Genomic DNA, 24856 nt, shown 5'->3' with positions numbered 1-24856 from the left:
TATGAGAACCATTATCATTAGTCTATGTGGTACTAGTATGTTTGAAAAAGTGTCTTTTGGTGAATAAAACATAGTCACAGATCTATAATTGCTTTTTTAACATTAGATGCAATTGTATTCCATTGGGTCAAAGATAGTTGTATATCCAAATCACTATTCCAAGCAACTCTCAAATTATCAATCTTTGGCAGTGTTTTTTGGGCCAGTCAGTCGTAAAAGGATACCGGTACCTAAGTAAATCCAGGAAGTTTCCTTCAAAATAATAAAAGTTCTGGAGGTACTGGAGCTCCCAGTGCAAATACATTCATAAATAAACAATTTAACTGGAGATATTTCCATGCTCTGGAGTAGGGCAAACCAAATTGCTGCAGAAGATTTACAAATGGTTTAAATTTATAATTGTCAATTAGCTGCAATAGTCATAATTCCTCTCTCCACCCATTCCCTCCACATCAAGGTTTTGCCACTCATTTTAAGGATAGGATTACCCCCCATAGGACCGCTTCTGTGTGGAAGAATGGATGGAAGCAGACCGTTCTGTTCAGGGTTGACCAAGCTTGTCTCACAGCCATTATTGTGGGAGCTTTGGAGCCATCAAATCTATAATTCGAACCTACAATGCCTGAAAGGGGCTATACTAATTTTCATTCAATCTGAATCCAAGGTAGGGTCTGTACAGTCATATCTAACAGCCACAAAGATGCCTGGCTTAACAAAAAGAAGGTGTGATAATTTTCCAAGTTGGGGGAAACAAAATTCTCCCAGAAATAGGGGGAGCTGTAATTCATTCAGAGTCAGTCTAAGTTTCTTACCTGTGCCTTAAAGGAGTGTTCTGAAAATATTATTGAATTTCTTAAAATAAGTTTGAGGAATAGAAATAGAGAGGCCTTTCAGGACATACAGAATTCTGGAAGGACATTCATTTTCAGCATATTAATTTTACCGCACAAACTGAGAGTTAACAAACTATCTCCCCAAATTGTTAGCGGTTTGGAGAATAATTGGTTCTATGTTTATCTTTGGGATGTTCTGAATATTATTGGGAATCAGTATTCTAAACATTTAATATGAGAGGATTGCCATTGAAAGTCCCAATTTGAGAAGAGGCCTTTGTGGGCATGTTTGTCAATGTCTACGATTTCTGATTTACCACAATTAATTGTTGAGAGGTGTCCAAACTTATTAATAGTGGTTAGAAGGTTAGGAATTGTAACCTCAGGCTTAGATACAAATACAAGAGCATCATATACTTAGAAAATTAATTTTGTACTTTTTGGCTCACCCTGATACCATGTACATGTTGATTTGCTTGGATGGTAATGGCTACAGGTTCTAGAGGTAAAGCAAACAGAAGAGGAGAAAGGGGGCAACACTGCCTTGTACCTCTCTGTAATGGAAATGGGGCAGAAATAATACAATTGGTAACTACCCTGGAAGTCGGGTTAGAATATAAAAGCTTAAACCAAGCAATTAATTGGTTATCGAATCTGAATTCTGCTAACACTTGAAAAAAAGTACCAGGTTATGTGGTCAAAGGCCTTTTCAGCATCTAAAGCAGCAGTTCTCAAACTGTGGGTTGTGACCCCCAAATTGAATTGTGACCCCATTTTAATGGGGTTGCCAGGGCTGGTGTTACACTGTCTGGGACCTGGGGCCAAAGCCGAAGCCTGAGCCCCACCACCCAGGGGCCTCAGCCCTGGGCGGTGGCGCTCAGGTTACAGGCCCCCTGCGCATGGATGAAGCCCTTGGGCTTTGGTTTTGGGTCACCCTGCCCAGGGTGGTGGGACTCAGGCTTTGCTTCAGGCGGGCTGGGGCTTCAGTCCCCCCTCTTGGGGCCGTGTAGTAATTTTTGTTGTCAGACGGGAGTCAGGTTGCAATGAAATCTGAGAATCTCTGATCTAAAGAAATGACGGCTAAGGGTTCTTTAAAATCTCTCGAAGCTGCAGTAATATCGATCAGTTGACGCAAATTATCTGAGCCATGTCTATTATGAAGGAAGCCTACCTGATTTATGTGTATAATGTGTAAGAGAACATTGACGAGTCACATAGCAAGAGCTTTTGCTAAAATCTTAGCAAATTGGGTAATTTTAATCTCCGCACATCTTGTAAACCTAAATCAGTCATGTATGAGAACCTGACGAGTATTAGTGTTTTTATCTGAAGGTGGAGAAGATTTATCAGAGACCGGGTCTAGAGTTTCCTTAAAGTCTCCAGCTATAATAATAGGATGGTGGCCCATGTCATTTATACTCATAAAAATTTATGAAAAAATTTGGAATGATCCTAGGTTGGCCTATAGAGACTGGCAAAAATGATTACGGAACCCTCAGTTTCAGCCTTAAGGACAGTAAATCTGCCTTCATTGTCAGACCTTGTGCTCAGAATAGTAACATTCAACTTTTTATGTATTAATATAGCAGTGTCCTTTGCTTTAGAATAAAAGCAACTAGAACCAAGAGGCCTACCCAATCTCTATTCAGTTTACAAGCTTCAAGTTCTGTCTCCTGGAGCATAGAAATGTCAACATTTTCTTTAAGCACTGAGTATATATTTTTTTCTTTTAATAGGGTTATTAAGACATTTTATATTCCAGGAGACACAGTTAATTATCAGAGTCATCATTGTTAAAATATTCTGGATAAAATATAAAGTTGCTTTGACAATAAATGAGAAATTGCATATTTTCTTGAGCAGCATATGATTCTTGCATATCTGATCAGGAAAAGTTATATAATCCAGGGTAGGGTGTCACTTCATGGTACATATTATACAGCAATGGGAAGGAAATTTCCAGCATGGGAGGGTAACAAGATGGTGAGGAGAAAGAGGAATTAAATAAGTGTGTGTGGGGAGGGTGGGGGGTCCTGAAAAGATAGTGAAGACAGAAATACACATTTAGTACCATACAATCAAAGAGAATAATCTATTTAAACAGTCCAAAAATACACACTTGATACCGGGGGGACGGGGAGGAGGAGGGGGCGGGAGGGCTGGCCAGATCAGATAAAACTTGGAGATCCTTCACAACTCCTGTGGCCCCAAACATTTCAACTATAGTAATCACCTGTTATCAATAGAACCTTGAAACTTTAGTCCATAAGGAAGCACCATCTAATAAAGCGAGACTGTATAGATATATTACTAATCAAATGACAGATTTTACATTGATGGTCCTTTCCCATGAGTTAAGGCAACAGGAAGTAAATTGAGATAACCCTTCAACCCCAGTGAAAGGTGGGAGGAAGGTACTAACATATCAACAAGTGCCCATCAACTTGTTTAGAGCAGCCATATCATATCAGAGAGCAGCACACAAATTCCATATGGTCAGATTATTCCATAGATTGGGATGACCAAACTTACTGACCCTCCAAGCCGCATACGACAATTTTTGGAAGTTCGAGAGCCAGGGCATGCCTGCTTGGGGTTTGGGGCTTCAGCTCTGTGGAACGCACCTGCCGGGAACCTCAGCTGGCATGCCCCATAGGACTGAAGCACTGAGCTCCCCATGCCTACTCACTGGACAGAAGCCAGAGGTGATGCATGGGGGCCATGCCACATGCCCTCCCCCCCCCTATTTTTGCCAGGGTTTGCTGGCCCTGCTCAGTCACATGGTGCTGCAGGGCCCCCTCCCTGCATGGCAGCTGCTGGAGCTGGCAAACTGGGAACTATGGCCCTGGGGAGAGACAGCAGCAAACAGCTGGGAGCTGCAGGGAGAGCTGCTGCTTTTGCTGCTGCCTCTCCCCACAGAGTTAAAGCAGCGGCCCCTCCCTGCAGCTCCCAGCTATTTGCTGCTGCCTCTCCACCTAGAGCTAACACCTGGGAGCTGGTGGGGCCGCTGCGGGTAAAAGGGGGACATGCCTGGGGGGGTGACTCAGGCTGTTGAGGGGTACAAATCTTTAAATTGTGCTCCTCCCACTCTCAGCAGGCACCAGTCATCTCTGGCAGAAGTGGTTAGCCCCACCACCCCACTACAGGGCAGAAGCCCCGAGCTCCCTCTCCCAGTTTGGTAGACGGAGAATGGGGAGGTGGGCGGGGGCACCAGGAGCTGCACTTTTACAGTTAAAGAGTTGCATGCGGCTCACAAGGTGCAGTTTGGCCACCCCTGCCATAGATGTCTCCTCTTGCAAAGGAGGAGTTTGCAGATTTTTCAGGTATTTTTCTGCCTCCTGAGGGGAAATGAATATTATTGTCTCACCATTCTTAATATGGAGCATTGCTGAGTATTTAAGAAAATGTTTCAATTCCATCTTCCTGGTGAATCGTTTTGCTTTCTTAAAAGCTGCCCTCATTGCAACCGCATCATGGGCATAATCTTGAAAGAGCAGTATTTTAAGTGCTGGTTCTTCCTCTAACAGCTCCTTTTTCCCCTCTGCATTTCTGAGTTATAAGCTCCTTAGTGGTAAACTTCAAGAACTTCACAATCAAACCTCTAGGTCTGGAGCTGGAGCTGGCTTGGGGGCAAGGCCCAGTGTGCCTATTCTGTATCAAAACAAAGATCTACCAGCACATCCAACAACTTAATTAGCAGTTTAGGGACAAATTCAAAGGGTTTACTTGTCTCTATTCCCTCAGGGACACCTACAATCCTGATATTACATCGTTGTGAGTAGCTTTCTAGATCAATTAGCTTGGTCTTAATAGTCTTGATATCATTACAGTTCTTCATAACCTGTAATTTGTTCTCTTTGAAATCATCTTTCACTTCAAAATTTCTACATTCTAGTTCACCCATCTATCTAGATAGAGTTTGTAGTGCACTGTGAATCTCAGGGATAGTTCTCTGTAGGGTGGGAACTGTAGATTCAATTTCAACAGTAATTGCAACTACCTATTGTAATGCAGCCATCAGCTGTCTTCCATTTTGTTTGTAGAAGTGGGGAGGCAGATCTCCTCTGGTTTTTTGGTGCATTCGAATTCACAGAGGAAGATTCAGAGCTAGAGGGCATTTTAGGGATTTCAGTAGTCAGACACAATATTTCTCAGGCTTGGATGGAACAGTGTTTGGGGATTCCCCGTGGACTGTGTCAGAGCTCACACAGCCTGCATCCAACTGGATCGTGGCACCCGCTGGTGTCAGTGTGTGTGGACATTCTTAATCTGAAATAAGTGCCACACCCAGATTTACACTAAAATAATGAAAGCTGTGAATTACAAGCATTTTAGTGATTTTTGGGGTAGAGGGTCCAGTTTCTGTGTAGGCAAACCGAAAATCTCTAAACTGACAAATCCTATAGTTGAAAGTTTCTCAAGAAAAAGTGGGGGGGGGGAGGAAGGTGCTGTAATTTATTTGCTCCATTATATGGAATTGGTAAATTTGCATGTGAATGTTCCTAGGAAGAGGCAGCCAGTTATCAGCTGAGTGTGACATATGCTTTCTTTCCTCCAATCTGCAGTCTGCTATGCATTTTTTTCTTATCCATATTATACCAGACAGCTGAATGCAAAGCAATTAATTGGCACATCTGTTTGCTCTTCACAAGACACCCACTTCTCTAGTGTACACACACATCCAATATTCCTACCCTCCAAAATTAACCACTCAATGTATGTTACTAGAGTCTCCTCCAAATATCCCAATCTTCTGTAAAAGTTTGGTTTCATTTTCTGCAAGTAATGATATTTACCAGAGTACTTTGGTCAGAACCAACATCCAAATTTGAACAGCATTTGTCAGATGGGAGGAGTATATGGCTAGTAATGAAAGTTCGGTAATATATAGAAACAGGCACATATTAGAGATTCAGGGTTCCTGTATAATCAGAGATGTTTGGGATACCGCTCTGCTACATTAAATAATATTCAGGGCTACCTTTTGGTACAACAGTGTCCTGAACAAGCCCAGTTTGGCACCCTCATGCATATGGTGGTTGGCAGTCTAGCACAGGAAAAGCACAATACAACCTGCCCAGAAGCAGCAGTGCACATGGTGTTTTGTTTTTTAGACTGGAGCGGGGAGCATAACAAAGAACGGGGGTTTTCTAGGGGTTGGGAAAAGATGAAGTTTCAGTCTGATTTAAGCCCTCAAACAGCAAATAGTGGTAAAAACTTGGTGGGCGTTTTAGGCAGGTACCTTTCCCTTATTTGCTATGGCCATGCTCAGTGTTCCCATCTCAAGTGTTTCCTTTCCCTGGGCTGCAGTTTTCCTCTTGTCGGAGGGTCTGTTTGGGTGGCTCCAGGCTGATTAGCCTGATATCAATCCTAGGCAAAACCAGGGAAAGGCTGATAGATGCAAGCTGCAAATAACTTGGGGATGGTAGCATAATTAATGCCTATCGGGATGGTTTTATGACAATTGTGTCTTGTTAAACAAACAATCTTTTTTCATGATAATACAAATTTGGTTGATAAAGGCAACTGTTTTGACATAAAATACTCTAACTTCTTTAGAGAACTTCTTTGACTAGACTTGTTTACACTAGAAAATTAGGTTTACACGTAGAAAACTACGTCGCTCAGGGTTTGAAAAATCCATACCCCTGAACAGCATAGTTAAGCTGATTTAAGTCCCCATATAGACAGCGCTAGGTTGACAGAAGAATTCTTTCGTCAACCTAGCTAGTGCCTTTCAGGTAGATAGATTGCCCTATGTCGACGGGAGAATCCCTCCCGTCGTCATAGGTAGTATCTACACTGAAGTGCTACAGTAGTGCAGCTGAGCCACTGTAGCATTAAGTGTAGACAAGCCCTTAGTATTGGTACAACACTAATTAATAAAAAAAAATTTGCAGTATAACAAATCAATGTAGCACATTTTAAACTTGAGAAGCTGGCATTTCCATATTATATGGAAAACTGGCTAACTGATAGATCTCAAAAAGTAGTTTTAAATGGGGAATCATCATCAAATGGGGGTGTGTAATCTTGCGAGTTCCCCCGTCCGAGTGGGTGTGCCTGCATTCTCTCTCTGTTTGTGGTGGGTCCTTGGGGACTCAGCACTCTGGCTGAGTCACAAAGTGTGTGTGTGAAATAAAAACTCCTTCCTGGGAAACAGTCTGACAGGGGGGCCTATCCCAGTACCCCTCGGTTGGCTTTTCTCTCAGACCTTTCTAGGCTTTTTCAAATGGTTCCTGCTCTTCAAGCTGTCCTAGCCCTGCTGTGGGACCACGTCCCCCAGGGCTCCCTCCCTGGAGACTTGTAGCCTTTGTGGGTCTTTCTGGCCACTGCTCTTCAGCTGGGCTACTAAAGGAGTTCAGTTTCCCTTCTGGGGTGCATCACAGTCTAGACCACTTTCCCAGTGGCTGGGGGTGGGGAGAGGAGGACCCGGGCCAGTTTTCTATTCCAGGTCCCAGCCAAAGGACCCTATAGAAGCAGACGTCCGCCAAGTCCCTTTAAATATACTGTGTCACTGCTATGATTCCCTGGACCACTTCCCATTGACCCCAGCACATTCTTCACCCTTACCTCTGGGCCTCGTGCGAGTTTAGTCCCAATAGCCAGCCCGGAGCTCCTTCGTGTTCCCCCCAGTCTCTGCCAGCACTGCTCTGTCTGAGGTCCTGTAGCTCCCTCAGCCAGGTAGGCACACCATCCACTGTCCTCCAGCTCTAGCAAGGAACTGATCTCTACTCTGCACTGCAGCTCCTTTTATATTGACTGCTCCTTGCATCCTCTCTGGGCAACTTGCGGAATTCTCTCCATTGCCCTTTTCTGGGGTGGGGTGTGGCAGGGCCGTGAGGCCTCCAGCCGGGGGCCTCAGGGCGTAGTACACACCATCAGAGGGGTTTCTATTGGGGTCCTGCAGGCATTTGTTCTTGACCTAATATTATTCAATATCTTTATTAGTAAAATGAAAGAAATCATTGCTGTTAAATTTTTCACAAGACACATAAACTCAGGGAATGGTAAATAATTACTAGGACAGGCCAGTTAACCAGAACAAACTTAGTAAACTGTGCTCATTTAAACAATAAGCATTAATACAGCCAAATAAAATGTCTCACATCTAGGAAAAAGGAATGTAGGTCACACTTACAGGATGGGAGACTGTGTCCTGAAAAGCAGTGATTCTGAAAAGGTCTTAGGGGTCATAGTGTCCACACTTCAAAAAGGATGTTGAATAAATGGAGAAAAATCACAATAACTATTCAGCATTTCCTAAACACATGAAAGTTAAGTTACAAACACTTGGTAACTAATACTCTGCATTCCCGTTATAATCCTGGATTTTCATTTAAATTACATTACAGAACACCAAACAGCAAAAACAAAAGTAGAATGCCATTTTAAATTGCTCAGACTTTCACACATGAAAGTCATACAGTTTTGCTAATCATTGTCCTGGACCTGGCTGGGTACTTTGGGAAGTGCTTGGTTTTGATTGTCCTGACATTTAATTGACTGTTTGGTAGTGTTTTATTTGTCCTCAAAGTCTTTTTTTTTTTTTTTTTTTTTTTTTTAAATGGGTAAGTAAAATAAATCCTGAGCTGTAATCTAACCCCATTGTGCCACTTTGGCACAGGAAAAAAGTGAGAAAGCACGTACATCTTCCTAGCTGAGGATTCCCTTACTGTCATTTATAATAAGGCTCCTTTACATCACTCTGGCAAAGTAGAGGCCTTAAAACTTTCACAGGTTTTAGTCTCCTGGGGGAATTGACTGAGAATGGGAACGGTTAACTAACAATAGCAACATTAACAACATTAACATTAACAGTCAGGCTGCTACATTTCTACCTCAGAGCATGAGATCAATTAACCATCAACAGCAGCTTTAATCATGTTACTAACTACACAGACAGGCTGCTAGTGCCTCAGAGAATGAATCAATTAACTCAGGCAGGGCTGTTATATTTGTGCCTCTAGCCTGCCTCATGCATAATAAAAAGCCCTACCCTTCCATGCCAGTGAGCTGCAGTAGCAAGGGAGAGGGACAGAGTCTCTCTCTCTTTTTCTCGTTTGTTGGCATGCACGTACGCCTAGACTCCCTCCCCTGTCTCTGAGGCTGCTCCAGGCACGCTGGAACACACCTGCTGCCTGGGCTGCTGGGGAAGAGGCGTGTGTCCCCCAGCGGATTTTTTTTTTTCATTTTTCAGTGCGGGGGGCACAGAAAAATGCAGGCCATATGAATTCTGCACTTCTGCAGGGGTGCAGAAGAATCCCTCCCCTCTCTCTCCCCCCCCCCCTCCAGGAATAAGCATTTCCTGTCATTAGCTGTCAGAAGTGGTATTTCTGGTGGGATGGATTTTCTTTCTGTTTTATGCTCTCTCCTTCTGTTGAGGGCTCCCCTCCCACCCCATTCTCTACTGTTTTTCTCCTTCCCCCAACCTTCTTTCTCTCATCCTCCCATATTCTTTCTACACTCCTTTCTCCGTTATTAGTCTCTCTTGCGTAAGTGCTGCCTTAACTGTGGCACTGGGACCAGCTCCACTCTAGTTCCCTCAGTCCTTGCCTCTATTTCTTATTCTGATGTGCCTTCCTGCACTCCTTAAGCAAATCAGTTGAATGTGGTATCACATACAGAAGACTTATGGAATACTGCAATGATCAATATTAAGAATTATTATGTTAAAATTACAGCTTTAAGCTGTTTGTCACTAGTGTCCACTTCTAGAGATGTTGAATCTTAATTAAACTTTACAGTGCACTTAGTCTGGGCCATTATATTTGGTGTTAAAAATATAGTCAGTGAGCAGTGTAAAACCTAAAGTTATGCTTTCTCATTGTATAGCAGTGCTACAGTGAAGGCCTTGCTTCTCTGAGACCTTCCTTTCATTGACTGACAAAGAATGCTATGTATACAGTTGTCACTCTGGCTTCCTCAGGTTTGTTGCTGGTGTATTACCACAGTTCTACTGCTTTCTTTTTGTTCTGTCTTAAGTTTCTATGGTGTTTATAAAAGAAATAGTTATTTTTTTTCTGTGAAGCTCAGACAAGAGGGTATACTCTTTATCTCAACTCAGAGCTTTTTATTAGCTGTTTGAGCACCAGGGCTTAGTCACCAGTCATTAAAAGTCATTTTTCATAACTCACTATTTGTGGGTGTGCTGTTCATTTTCAAGGCAGGTCAAGCTTTCCTGCAGAGGAAAAATGATAAAGGACCCAAAGGAAATAGATAAAGCAGAGCTATTTGAATTCAGCTATTTTTCTATTTGTGCTGTGCCTGAAGGATTCAGGCATTTAAGTGGGGACTGAAGCTAAAGAAGACTACTTCATCACTTTGAACTAGAAAACTGGAACCCATAGCACCTAAGTAGCAAATATGGTTTAGGCTATTGCACAGCATTTATACCCATCAGCTCCAGTAGTACGCATTTTAAAGTCTGACAGGACAGGTGAATCTATTTGGGACATCTATGAAGATTTACTTTGTCTAGATGTCATTCTTAGCAACAAGATGAGCAAAATTTTTCTGGTGTGAGTGGAAAGGGGATAGTTTTCCATTTCAAGTAATCTATTGGCCAATACCATGTTAAGCCAGTATGGTCTCCGTAACAGGGTGAACTGCAAAGAATGGGGCAGACAATCCCCCAAAAGCTGGTGGATATTCCAATACTTAGATACTTTAAACATTCCTTGAGGACATTGACTATGGTTAGAATACATAAAAATGCTCTTAAGCAGAGCATCGTATAGCCTGTGTATTAAAATTTCTCCTTATATGAATTATATACAAAAGGATAAGAGATGCCCTTAGGAAAAGCAGGTTATTAGCTGTCATGTTTCTTTTGGACATCTTTGAAATAATAAAACACTTCAGTCTCTGAATTTCCCAAGACAGAAAAATGGATTTGGGATTTGGCCATGTACCGTTTCCAGGGTCAGGACAAGCAAGGTTTAAATTCGCCCTGTTCCAAATACTGGGCTGCCTTGGACAGGAAGGTTCACCTGTCCTCATTGCTTATACATTTTTTGCATGATTAAATATGCTTAATACCTCTATCTAGAAAAGGAATTATTGACTGTTGGAGGCATTAGGAGCTGCTATATCCCTTCACATATATTTAAACTTTTTTCTGTTTTCTGTCAGCTGGCTTCAATTATCTACCTTCCAGTTTTGCCTGCAGTTCATTGTGTGAGATGGGGAGGGCTCTGAGTTACTATAGAGAATTCCTTCCTACGTGTCTGGCTGGTGGGTCTTGCCCCTATGCTTAAGGTCTAATTGATCACCATATTTGTGGTCAGGAAGGAATTTTACCCAGGTCAGATTGGCAGAGACTCTAGCGGGAGGGTTGCCTTCCTCTGCAGCACAAGGCACAGGTCACTTGCAGATTTAAACTAGTGTAAATTGTGGATTCTCTGTAACTTGAAGTCTTTAAATCATGATTTGAGGACTTCAGTAACTCAGCCAGAGGCTAGGGGTCTATTACAGGAGTGGGTGGGTGAGGTTCTGTGGCCTGCAATATGCAGGGGGTCAGACTAGATGATCATGATGATGGTCCCTTCTGACCTTAAAGTCTGAGTCTGAGTCTTCGCTTGGCCTTCCCTTATGCATCTTATGCTTTTTGATGTACCATGTTAGGCCTGTTGAAAATCTTCTATTGGTAATGCAAATACAGCAGGAAACTTTCATGCTACTGTTAATGACCTTGTATATCACAGATTTGTCATCCGTGCCCTAAAATAAAGGAGCTATTCTTAAATCATGTTGATGAGGTGTTTGAAAAAGGATATCATCTGTTTTCTCCTAACATTCACTGTCATCTGGGAGAGCAAAATGGAGAAAATGAGTGTAGATAGATTATTGACATTCCTGCAGAGTATGTTCTCTTGGCCCAAGTTTGGGAAACCTGTATGTTTAATTAAATTGGCAATTAGATCTATGAAGTCTAGTCCAAAAGATCATTAGCCTTCACCTCTTTCTTTTCAAAAACTCTTCTGAGTTGTTATATTTCAAAGAACTAATTGGAGAGTCATTAACTTCCTGAAGGTTGCACATTGTTCCTGGGGCAATGAAGGAGCCTTGTTTTCTAATAAATGATCAGATCCTGCTATATTTCAAGTCTTTAAAAACATCATCTCAGCCAAAATTTTGGTAGAACTAGGGACTTTCACCACTGAGACATCGGGTAATGCTATTTTTAAAGATGAGTTATCAAAACAACTGAGATTATTCATTAAATAAACAAATCCCTAACACAAATTTGCAAATGCCAAAAAGTACATTTATATTTTTCTGTCCTAATTCCACACATACCAAAGAAAATAATTAGATTGTTAGGGTGAGGGATGCTGAATATTTGTATCTAATGTATCAGAGCAGAGGTCATTTAGTTTGGCACTTCTTATTAAAATATTTTCACACCGAGTCAAATAAATATAATGGATTTCTAAGCCACCCAAGATAGATGTATAGCATTCTATTATTATATAAAGGTAAGCAGTTTTTATGGTGAGTTTTCTGAAGTGTCATCTCAGCATTTCTTTAATACCAGAAAAGGTAAAATGTCTTCTGAATCTAGATGGTTAAATGTGCTTCTTCTAACCTGATGTACAGAATAGCTCAGTAGTAACTGAGTGTTGTGACTGGGGTTCCAGTGTAGGCCAGCTGTGGTCACTCAGTTAGGATGAACTGCAAAGAATGGGGCAGACAATCCCCAAAAAGCTGGTGGATATTCCAATACTTAGATTTACCAAACCAGCATAAAACAGCTTCTTTATTACCTCACTGGTTACTCAGAAGTCCAAACAACACAGTTCCCGTAAAGTGATCCAGCCTCAGGCCTCCATCCAGGTACCTAAGTCAAATATGATGATTTCTGAAAATCATATTTCATCATATAAAAGAAAAGGTTCTACCAATCCCAAAGGATCGGACACATTACCTCCCAGGTTATTGAATATTCCAGATCGGGGTAGGCAACCTATGGCACGCATGCCAAAGGCGGCATGTGAGCTGATTTTCAGTGGCACTCACACTGCTCAGGTCCTTGGGGGCTCTGCATTTTAATTTAATTTTAAATGAAGCTTCTTAAACATTTTAAAAACCTTATTTACTTTACATACAACAATAGTTTAGTTATATATTATAGACTTATAGAAAGAGACCTTCTAAAAACGTTAAAATGTATTACTGGCACATGAAACCTTAAATTAGAGAGAATAAATGAAGACTCGGCACACCACTTCTGAAAGGGTGCTGACCCTTGTTCCAGAACTTAGCCAAATACATGCTACAGCCAATTCTTATTAACTAAACTAAAATTTATTAAAAAACAAAAGAGAGAGTATTGTTAAAAGATCAATATACATACAGACATAAGTTCAGTTCATTTAGGTGCAGATTCATAGCAGAGATGGTGAGCTTTGTAGTTGCAAAGAATGTGGTTTTTAATTTATTCTTTTGGTTTGTGAAACTGTAGATAAGTACCCTGTGCACCCTCATATAATATAAAAATTCATACTTAACAGTATACATGAAACTGCTCAGTCTACGCCAAAAAAAAAACAAATTAAACACCATATACTAACTCCATATTAACAAAATTACACCCTGCCATCCCTGCACACCTACCTTCCCAAATGCTTAGGAAAAACAGCTAGGCATTGCAGAATGTCCAGAAAGTCCACAAATGCAGACTGTGGCAGACCCAGGAAAAGTAAATTCCAGATCCAAGGGGCCTTCATGAGGAATGAAGCTAGCCTCATAACAAGGTAGGCTAGAGCACTTCTGCTGTTCACTGCTGAGACATAGATTGAGAAAAGGTTTCTGAGGTAACCATTTTAATCTTGGTTTTAATTCTCTGATGGTTTCACTTAAATATCAGGATGCCAAACAGGCTCTCTGCTTTTAGTGATAGACATATTAGAGGTGACCTGAACAGGAATAGGACTTTGTTACATTTGTTACTTAAAAAAAAAAAACTGTGGGTTTTGATCTTTGAGGTTTTGGGGCTCAGAGAATGCATCTCCTCTTCTGCTCCCCGTTATGAGGCAGAAAGTGAGTTGAAATTTTGGAGAGAACATCAATTCCTAGTTCACAGCCCCACCAACTTTTGATAGAAACTAGGTGTCCCATCACATTCCCCCCCCCCTTCAGTAGCATCCACCACTGTGTCCAGCAAAAGCGGATAAACCTAAAGATTAGGTCGATATTTCTGCAAATGATCAATAGTGAAATAGTAATAATAAGATCAAGAGTTAATGCCCCTTACAGCAGTTGTTTAAGGCTGTTTATTTGTCTGTTTAGGATAATGTCATGTCATTTCACATTTGGAAGCTAGCTGTTGTTTTTGCGAAACTAACTCTTTTTTTATAATTAAAAGCTTAGATTCAGCAAACAAATTTTGTAACAGGTCTGGAGCCAGTTCCACAGTCACAGAATTATGGAAAACACAGGTGTGATGAACAAAGTTTGTGAGCACAGTTTGTAAGGAGGGGATTATATACATGGGGAAAGAAAAGAGCCTTCATGGAGGAACAGATTCAAGCTGGACCATTTGCTGGCCCAGGTTTGGACTTCATTCTTGCCAGAGTTTATTTCATGACTTTACCCTCCACTTCCATTTATACTTCCTAGGGTTAGGGTTAGGGTTAGGGTTAGGGTTAGCCTAGGTGGCGGGGGATTGTACTGCAGAGGATAGTGCCAGATGGTAGTTATATGGAGTTAGAAAAAGCTAATATTGGAGGTGAGTAGACCAAAAGAGAGAACCATGGTGAGGTAGGAGAAGATACATTTATATTCATTATTTTATGTATTAATTGAACTGTTTGTTTTATTATATCCAAAAATGCCCCCGAGGCTTTTAGAGTGCAAATTATACTTTCAGGGAATGTCAGAAAACTTTAAACACTAGATACTATACTTTCATTTTCTAAGATCAGAAGTTCCCCAAAATTTGAAAGGTTGTGTCAGAGTTTAGCTCCGCTTTTTGTCTTTGGGGGAAGGGAAGGCTTATATGATGGTGCTAATATTTTACAGAAGCTGCTTTCCACAGTTCGGGGGGCGGGGGTTTGGTGATTAATCAGGCCAAATGTGTGTTGGAAATTCTGAAAAGAATATAATATTCAGAGTGTTAAACGTAGTGTTATCACTGTTCTTGGATGAATAAGCGAGCTTACAGCTTTCAATCTTCTCTTCGCTTAGTCCTGTGTCATAAGTTTAAGTGATTTTTATATCACCAGTGTGGTAAAAGTGAAACAAAGTCTGTTTCGTTCTCACAGGAACTGGATTCTGATATCAGTTTGAGCTGGGATTGGGTGATCAGGCTGTCCCCTTGATGCTGAAGGGAAACCATGATTTACTAACGAGAGGTTGTGTGAGGAGGCAGCTTTAAGCTTTGCTCTTAGACTACTCATAGTGAATAAAAGTGCTGAGAAAAAGTGCATCTGTCCTTTTTTTAATGTGTACTGTAAGAGATTTCAGCAACCTGATGATCTGTAGTACATTAATGTTGAAAAGATAAACACATTTGGAGAGCACAGGAAGGGCCTTGTGTTTTGATGTTAGCAGAATACTTCCTAATGAATAAGAATGTGCTGCTGGTTTCACAGAGCCATATGGCAGCTTTTCTAATTTTAATTCAGTGCAGATGCATAATTCTTCCCTGTTTTAAGTCCTAAAACCTTTCTGAGATATTACATAGCTTTTCCTATAGTACTTGATCTATAGTTTAAGTGGAAAATGAATACACTAATCTAATGGGTTCTTTACAGCATATCTTTGCACGGAGTAAAGTGTGACAGCAACCTCGATTTATAATCACTTCCCTAAATAACAGGTAGGCGTGTTCGTGGAGGAGGGGCAAAAACTTTCTGCTGAGTGTTACAGTTTGTTATTGAGATTCTTGTCAAAAAATGGTAACTGTCTTTTGAAAAATTGATAGATTTTGGAGGGAACAACTTTGCTCATGCTGAAGTACTAGGAACTGGTTAACAAATATGTTTAAGTATATCAAGTACCATTTTAGTTATAGGTTCTAATTCTGTGAATTGTACAATTACAAGGAAAACTGCTATCCTCATTGTTAACCAGGCATTGGAATAATTTAACAATTCTTCATTGCTTTGCTTTACCGTGCCTTGTATTGTATTTGCTAATCTGCGATTGGAACACACGGAATTAATAAAAATGTTTTTTCTTTCTTACTCTAAAGTCTGTAAATATGAAGCTGCTCTTTTTTATAGTCCTATTTATACTCATAACATATTGTCTCTTGCCATAGTACACACAATTAGTATTTAGTAGTGATTATAAACCTATATCATTATGAAATCTGAAATTTAAAGAGTCAAGTAGAAGTCTAGTCAATTTTTTTAAAGTAATTAGATCTAGTGCCTGAAACTACTTTTATATCTGTCCTCTGCCAATTTATATGCTTCTGTAATCACACTTTCCTATGTTTTACTTCTTTAGTCTCTTCCCTATTGCTTTATGAAAGACTAGCTGCCAACAGACTACCCACAAATGGCTGTCTAATACATAAACAAATGTGAAAAAATGGAGAGAAATTTGGTGTTTTAAAAGCATTTGTACTGTAGAATTTAATTTTAATTGTAGATTCAGACATGCTGTATAGCATTTAAATCACCTTCCAGTAATCAGTGCTATTGATGCTGGTGCTGCTACAGTTGGTTAAATTATAAGGATGTCTCCTGAATCATGGCTGTTTTCCTGTAGAGAAATGAATGTTCTGGTGTTGCTGACAAGAAAAGTCTCTACTTGCATTTTTGGTCTGTTATTTCAATAAATAAGGATACATGACTTTGGATGCACATGACATTCCAATAGCAACTCTAGAAAATTATGAAGAGAATGAAATGTATGTTCCAGCTGAGAAATTCTCTTTTAAAGAAGTGTTGCATAAAAGATCTGCTTTCTTTGGCAACAGGATTTTTGGTTTGTTTGTTTGTTTTTTGCTTGAGGCTCGCTTTGTGATGTGCTGCTGTTCATATCAGGAAATAGTATGAAATTTCACTTTCAAATGTACGCGTGATGGTGCCTGTGATGTAGAACAACATAATCAGGATGTTCTGCAAATCTATTGGTCTCTTCCCCCCCTTATTTTCAAAACACTTGTACTGCTTATCTGTCTAATGCTTCCTTACTCACTTCTCCCTTTTTTGCTCCTTCGGTTCCAGTAGAAAATACGCATAATAGTGACTACAATGAGAAAAACATAAATATATAAAATATATTGATGAAAATCTCTTCTTCTTTTTTTGGTAGTTTGACTTATCTTAACATAGTCCCTGAAGAGACTCAGGTTTTGTTCTTTGTTTTGAAAATGAAAGTCTCATTAATTTGTATTGGATTTCTGGGTTGCAAGGCAGAGGAAGGGTCAAGGAGGGATGTTCCTCAAAGCAGTTTCATTGAGGGAGAGGGAGTAAAGCATAGAAACAGACAAAAGAGAACCCTCGGATTGCGCATCCAATTGTGGTACTGCAACTGCAGGGATGTATTGTTTAAAAAAGAGAGAGAGAGAGAGATCCAAATCCTTTCATGTTTTATTTATCTTTCAGGGTTCTAAAGGGACCAAAAAAAAAAGTATAGAAGAAAATATTTTGCGGATGGAGGTAGGGGATAGAGGTAGGGAAATTTTAAAAATATGTCAAGAGACTTTAAATGATTGCTCTTGACTTCTCTTCATTTGATTTCAGAGTTCTTACTAAATTAATGTGCTTTAATAAAGGTTTGATTGTATCTGAATCTGGGATAAGCTTCAAATAAAACTTGAAACACTCCCAGTTCTGAGCATACTGAAAAAATATTTGTTTGTTTGTTTATACTTGTGGATATACAAAAATAAATATCATTGGTGACCACTGGAAAAAGGCCTAGTGTCAAATAGGAATCAGTGTGTTTTGGTATCTTAATACTTAAACAGCTGTAAACCTGTCCGCAATTTAAAATGGAAACTACACACATACCTAAAATGCTACATAATTGCATGTGTATGTGTTTACTTAGCATAAAAGTATGTCTCAAAGGAGTTTTATTTTTATTTTTTAGTCTCTAGGCTAAACTTTTCATTGAGCGGGGTTGATAATTATTTCATGTGTAGTTTCTGAATTACATAAATTCTTTTCCAGTTTAATTTAGTAAATATGGGCTCAGTCTTGTTATCCCTGTTCATATGAATAGGTCCAGATTCTGGTTTGCACTCTGATACCACTGCAGCACTTAGGATGGGTTCTGAACCTAAACAGCCAGCAGAGAATTCTCTTTATGGAGGTAAATTCTCCACTGGTGTGAATACGGTTGCCAACTTTCTGATTTCAGAAAACCGAACACCCTTGCCCCACTCCCTGCCCCATCTCCGAGGCCCTGCCCCTGCTCATTCCATCCCCCCCTTCCTCCGTCACACGCTCTCCCCCACCCTCATTGACTTTCTCATTTTCACCAGGCTGGGGCAGGGGGTTGGAGTGCGGGAGGGAGTGAGGGCTCTGCTGGGGGTGCAGGAGGGGGCTCTGGGTGGGGGCCGAGGGGTTCAGAGTGGGGGAGGGGATGCGGGCTATGGGAGGGAGTTTGGTGTGGGAGGGGCTCAGGGCTGGGGCAGGGGGTTGGGGTGCAGGAAGGAGTGCAGAGTATAGACTCTGTGAGGGAGTTTTGGGTGTGGGAGGGGGCTCAAGGCAGGGGATTTGGGTATGGGAGGGGGTGCAGGCCTAGGGATTGCAGGGATATGCCGGCACCAGACACGATAGCAGCATGTGCAAAATAAGGGAGCCATAACTGGCTCCCTGATTTGTCTTGCCCTCTCCCTTGTGCCAAACAGAGCTTGACTGCAGTAAAGAATCTAGTCGGTCTGCTTCAGTCATATAAGTAGTCCCATTGATTTCAAGACTATTCACAAGAGAGAGGCTTTGCAGTATTGGGCCCTATATTGCAGTTTTGCCTACGGGGCATTCAAAAATCATTAGGTGGGGCTCCCAAATATATTATAGATATAAATATGGAAAAGCTTTGAGTCCCACATAATCACATGACTCCAGGAGCTGGGGCTTTAATTAAAACACCAACTATCGGGAGACTCATGATAAAATAATGAGTTGGTAACACTGTAATTAGCAGGGCTGCTTGTGTTTTCTATCCTTTCTTACAACAAAATTCTGCTATCAATTGACAGTGTGTGCTTTATCTGAAAATAAATTATTCATTTCAAGTATTTATCTCACCTCTCTGTTAAAAACACAATCTGCTGGCATCTTTCAGTGATTGCTGATCTCCAGGTCCACTTGCTTTCTCTGTATTTGCTGATGGATTCCCCAAAATAGGCTATCGTTCAATCAAAAGTGTATAATTCTACTGCAAAACCTGAAGATCTTTAGTTCATTTCATGAGCATAAGTCATGCTGACCCTTAGCTGAAATAACTTATATGCGTGAAGCTGCTTAGATGTGTTAGCCAGTAGAGAGCTGTCTAGTATGTGATTTTTTTACACACCTTTCAGTTAAATCGCAGATCCAATTATAAAATCGTGCAGTTGAGCACCCCTTTTGAATTTGTAATGCTCCTTGGAATGCTTGAATCCTTAAACTAAAGAGTGTATTTCATATGTCTATAGTGCACAGTGCAGGGTATGTTGTTTTTATTCAGTGACTGATACAGTATGCATAATCTTAATGTGTATCCATGTATAATTTTCAAAATTAATTACTGTAATAGACATTAAAAACATCCTTCACTTTCTTTTGACTCAGAATCTCATTTGGGAGCATAAGGGATAGAAGGTGTTTATATAAATGAGATACAACATACTGGTCAAGCCAGGAGCATTAAGAGCAATGTGAATTCTGTGGTTGTAATAGTCTGAAGACTCTTTAGCAACTGATCAGTAGTATGTGAGAAATAACCAGTGAAAATTACTAACCTGTCCTTAAAAACAACAAGGAGTCCGGTGCCACCGGACTCCTTGTTGTTTTTGTGGATACAGACTAACACGGCTACCTCCTGATACTTAACCTGTCCTTGTATATCCAATAAAGAAACAACTAGGAAGCACCAATGCATTGAACAGATCTGCGCCAGATATTTTCTATGATCCGCAACATTCATCTAGCCATAATTGTTCACAAAAGAAATTAACATCATACTGTTTTAATTAGCTTAGTGCCTCTCTCCTGCCTATCCCCAAGCTGTTCCACATCTGATATGATTTTTTAGGGTCCCTATGTCAAGAAAATTTGGAGCTAGAGCCATTTTTATATGTTGTCTAAAAGCTGGAATCCCATCTTTCAAATGGCATAGAGAATTAATCTTGAGCTCTAGGGGGTCAAGAGAATGTTGATGGCTACTGTGGAATTAAAGTGGACAGCAAGATGGTATTCTAAAAAATGTAACTGTGTGATTATAGGTCTTCTGCAATACAAAAAACAGGGACTGCTTATGATATCAGCTACAACCTGGGACTGAGCCTTCCAGACTTTGCTAGGAACTGGACCCAGCTTTCAGGACCAGTAAACTTTTTTCTGTTAAAATATTTCCAGCATTAACATAATATGGTACAAACTCTGCTGTCCTGTAGCATATGGAGAACAGCTAAATTTCCCCCACACACACTTAATATTTTTTTTTCAGCAAAGGGACAGATACCAGCCCACCCTTCTTCCTTGCCCTTTCCAAAAAGGCCTTGTGCCATCTTCAGTCCACGCATGGGAATCTCTTATTAGTTTGTGTCAGTTGCCGTTACAGAATGAGGACATTATATTGTCTTAATTATAATACTTCTTTTAAGAGACCATTTAAATTATTTTTATTAATCATAACAATCATACACACAATTACATTTCAGAAGTTGTTTGCAATGCTATCATATTGTGCATGAACATATTGTAAAAACAATATGGGATTTTCAAAAGCACTCAGTATTGGCCCAACACATCTCCCACAGAAGGCAATGGGAGCTTGGATGCATTTGAAAATCCCATGCTTATAATTTACTGTAGATAATCTTTGTAGTCACAAGAACAAATTTTACATCAAGGGTGCTGTATCATCACAAAAACTGTGTAAATGTTTTTTTTTTTTTTTCAAATTTAGTAAAAGGCGTAGGGACTTACATGTGTGTCTCTTGCCAAATCCTCTACCCTTCCATTGTTGTGCCATGTGACCATTGTCCGATTCTCTCTTATCTTCTGCTCCCAGGCTGTATTTCAGTAATAGATGAAGTGATTCTTGTAGGCCTGTGTCTTTTAGACATGTAAGGATCCAGCAGAATGAAAAGTACTGTATAAATTTAAGATGAAGCAGTACATATCACGGACCCTTATGTCACTGTGTGTATAGACCCCACATAGATGAGGAAGGTGCCAGAGAGGACCTGGTGGTAGGGCTAGCCCCACCCCTCCAGCCCTGTCAATCATGTATGATAGGAGGAGGCCTTTAAAAGGAAGGAAACTGCTGTCAGCAGTGAGGAAGGATCAGGATTGTTCCAAGTAGAGGACTGCAGGAGTGACTCCTGAAGCCATGGAGGGAACCCCTAGCCTGGAAACCTTCATCCAGACCCTGAGGAGAGTACAGTGGACTCCTACAGTAAGACAGGCTGAGCCTCACTCAGAGACCCAGCCTTGAAACCCACTATGTTAGTGCTGGATTGCTGGGAGCACAGCAGACACGCCACACCCCGCCCCTTTTTCTGGAGCTACAGGGAGGGAGTATCCCCAAATGTGTTGGTGTTTGTGACTTTCATTTTGATCCCCCATCTGGAGAGACTTAAGAATTCCCATAAAGGCCAGAGCCCCCCTTGCAAATAATAAGGAAGTGGAGACTGTGTTAGAACCACCTAGTGTAGATAACTGGGTGTGTTCAGTCAGATTCACCCACCCTTGGAGCGGGGAGCCACCGAGGTTTCTGTTACACCTTATCTCTAATAGATGTACACTGATCTTGGGGAAATCCAGGATTTTGGTGACCAGTCTCTCTGTTTTGAGGAGACACAGGAACTGTACATTCAGTTTTTCTCATATGTAGCAATAGACTAAATATTACATAGGTCTCATTGAATAATAAATCCAAGCATTTTTAGGAGTCTGTTGTCACTCTGGGTTACTTTTTAGATCTTCTGTTTTATTGCGCTGTCACTAAAAATGTATTTTGAATTGAGGATTATTAAGATAATGCAATGATCAGATGTTGCATTAATTTTAGGTAATATTTTTTCTGCTAATGTTCCCATTTAAACTCCAAGATACAAATAAAAAAAAGATACAGAATAATTAATATGGATTGGCATGATTGTGAGTGCAGATTTGCTAAATTAATTTGATTTATAAGATATTTTGAGGCCAAAATTCTGGGTTGGATGTTTAATCAGTACTGCAGCATGTAGCACAAACAAGGGTGCAAAGTGTTCAGATGCGTATAATTGAAACATTAGCATAGGTGGTGGTATGCTCCCAGAAAGTTGTTATTGTTTGCTTCTGTTTATCATTTAATTTTCAGGCAGTGCTCTTGAAATTATATTTATTTTATGTGCATATTGGTAAATATGCATAAATGACAGGGGGGCGGGGAAACTATAGTGTGAATAATATAATGTGAATTTAAAATGATAAACAGTAATAATTGTGTGGTGTGGAAATGGGAGTGCAAAGACTCTTTCACTTATGCGTGAACTCCAGATCAGTCTAATGTTGTTAGCTTCCATTTTCTTTTTAAATGTAGTGCTCAGGAAAAGATAGTGCAGGGACAACGAGACAGGTGCTTTGCAAGGTCTTCCAGTCTGCTCTCCACCTCTTTGTAAGCAAAGAGTGCCTGTCATGCCAGACTGTGTGTGTGTGTTTGCTCTGTACTTTAGTCAAATATCTACTAGGGACCATGATGAAACCACTACAGTTTATCTATTTCATTGCTATCCTACAGAAGGATTTGAGCCTACAATTCCAGAGTTGAAAAGTTAACCCACTAGCCCTGCTTCCCCATATCACGATGGAGGTTTCTTTAATCTCAGTCATAGTGGTTTGCTTGGTATCTGTCACAAACTACTGTGGACTTGAAAAATGATAATACCTTTTTAAGAGCTCTGTTCTGTCATGTAATGCATAGTTCTCTTTAATGCAGAAAAAGCAGCAGCGGCCAATGAAGATGAAGTACAAAAAGCGGATGTATCATCTACAGGTCAGAGTGTCATTGACAAGGATGCACTTGGACCAATGATGCTTGAGGTGAAGTTCACAAAGTTTTCTTTACATTGGAGTTAATTCTGCTACATATAATATCAAGATGAATGTCATGGAGTGAAAAAATCAAATTGTAACTCACTCTTAAAGGCATGATCAATGTTATCACTTCAATAAAACAGTCATCCTTGCTACTTAGGATGCCATTCCATATCACAAATACAGAGCATGCTGCTGATCCTATTGAATTTAATTCAGTGACAAAACATTGATTCCCAGGGAAGCAGGATTAGAACGATAGCATCATATTATATATTTAACCACTGTAGTTGTGGATATTTCTTGAGTTCCAATATTTTTATGAAATGTCCTAATTTTGTGTGCCTTTCTGGAATATGGAGATTTAGTAAACCCATTTGTATGCTCACATTGACTTACAACAAGTATACATTTGGTGGGGAGGGAGTATTTCTCTAAAATTTTGCATCATTGCTACACATTGTTTTAATTACTTTTGCCATTTCTGCATAGGTAACATGATTGTTTTCCCTCCTGATTACAAAAACACACATCCATGAGAATTCTTCAGGATAAATCTTTTGATTAGCTTAGCAAAGAATTCTGCATGACTTTAACTGTGTGACTTCCATTGATATCAGAAGAGGCTGAATGGTTGAAACCTTAACTCTTAAATGCACCGTTGATATCATTGTTATCTATAGTGCATACATGTCATCTAGGACGCTAACATATTAAACTACTGTCATTTACTCTCTGTCACTGATATTTTATCTGTTTAAGATCTGTTACAAACACTTAATACACATTCTGACAGTGATCTTTATCTGTAAGGAGGAATAAATGTTGGTTTAGACAAAACTAAACAAAAAGCCCTGAGTCTAGCTAGAGGAACCAAGGTTGACAGATATATAAATTACCCCATTATTCCCAAAATGTAGCATTGGCCAAGCTTAGCAAAGCTTGGCCAATACACCAATGATAAATATACCAATGATAAATATTTGAATTACTTTCCATGACTCATTAGATAAAAACACAGAAATTTGACACTGTTTCCTGAGCTGTATATGGAATTAGGGCACTAAAAAATTCTCAACTACTAGGCAGAGCACTAGATAGGTTAGACAGATTAGACAGACTGAAGAAGTTGTCCCCTGAATAACTAGTACATTACACTCAATAGATGAAAACTTTAATATTTATTACACTTGCTCACTGAACTGAATGTTGCTGTTTTTGCTAACAAGCAAAGTTAAACCTCAGAGCTCATACATGGCAGTGTAGTAATTCCAGTCTTCATGTAGATGTTAATTGATCATAAAGATCTGATTTAATCACACACACACAATTAATTTAAGGCTAAAAAATTATCCCTATCTCACCCTATTGTGCTTAACTATTGCAGTACACAGGGCATTTAAACTCACAGGTGATACCCTTGTGTTACTTTATTAGGATTTAATTTATTTTTCTCCTCTACCGTGAAACCATTCTGCATTGACCATAAAAAATTAAGAAATGATATTAATAAACTCAAGCCTTTGCGCAACAGATTCTTAAAAGGTCGCAAAGTTATTATGCATTCTCTGTGAAAAGACCACAGATGTATTCTGTGTATCTTTATCTTTGTAAGGAAATGCAATTAAGTATTTTCATCTCTTTAAAAGTCTCATAGGCTTGATGAGTCCACTTTTTTCTCTTTATGAAGTAAGGAAGATAATGGCAAAGGCAACTGACTGCATACTAGTTATCTGATTTAGAAATGTAATTCTCTTTTCTATTAAACAATTTAATTGGGGGGAGGTGTCCTCATACTTGCAAGTGTTTCCTGTTGAAGAAAGT

The 24856-nt window shown here is 40.0% G+C and overlaps 1 protein-coding gene across 15 annotated transcripts in view; it reads left to right on the top strand.

The window, feature by feature from the left end:
* NCOA2 (nuclear receptor coactivator 2) overlaps positions 1-24856 on the top strand; it is a 254946-nt gene that overhangs the window by 168488 nt on the left and 61602 nt on the right. For 9 of the 15 annotated variants that reach the window (XM_065582109.1, XM_008165291.4, XM_005309786.5 and 6 more), the window contains one exon: positions 22935-23038. In XM_065582109.1, the coding sequence (XP_065438181.1) occupies positions 22935-23038 (104 nt within the window). Of the gene's footprint in view, positions 1-22919; positions 23039-24856 lie in introns of all 15 variants that reach the window. The other 6 variants (XM_065582105.1, XM_065582108.1, XM_065582117.1 and 3 more) reach the window with 1 other exon arrangement.

Source organism: Chrysemys picta, chromosome 2 (assembly GCF_011386835.1).
Source record: "Chrysemys picta bellii isolate R12L10 chromosome 2, ASM1138683v2, whole genome shotgun sequence".
NCBI lineage: Eukaryota > Metazoa > Chordata > Testudines > Emydidae > Chrysemys > Chrysemys picta.
The sequence above is the reverse complement of the archived record's forward strand: the minus strand, read 5'-3'. Positions and strand labels throughout refer to the sequence as shown.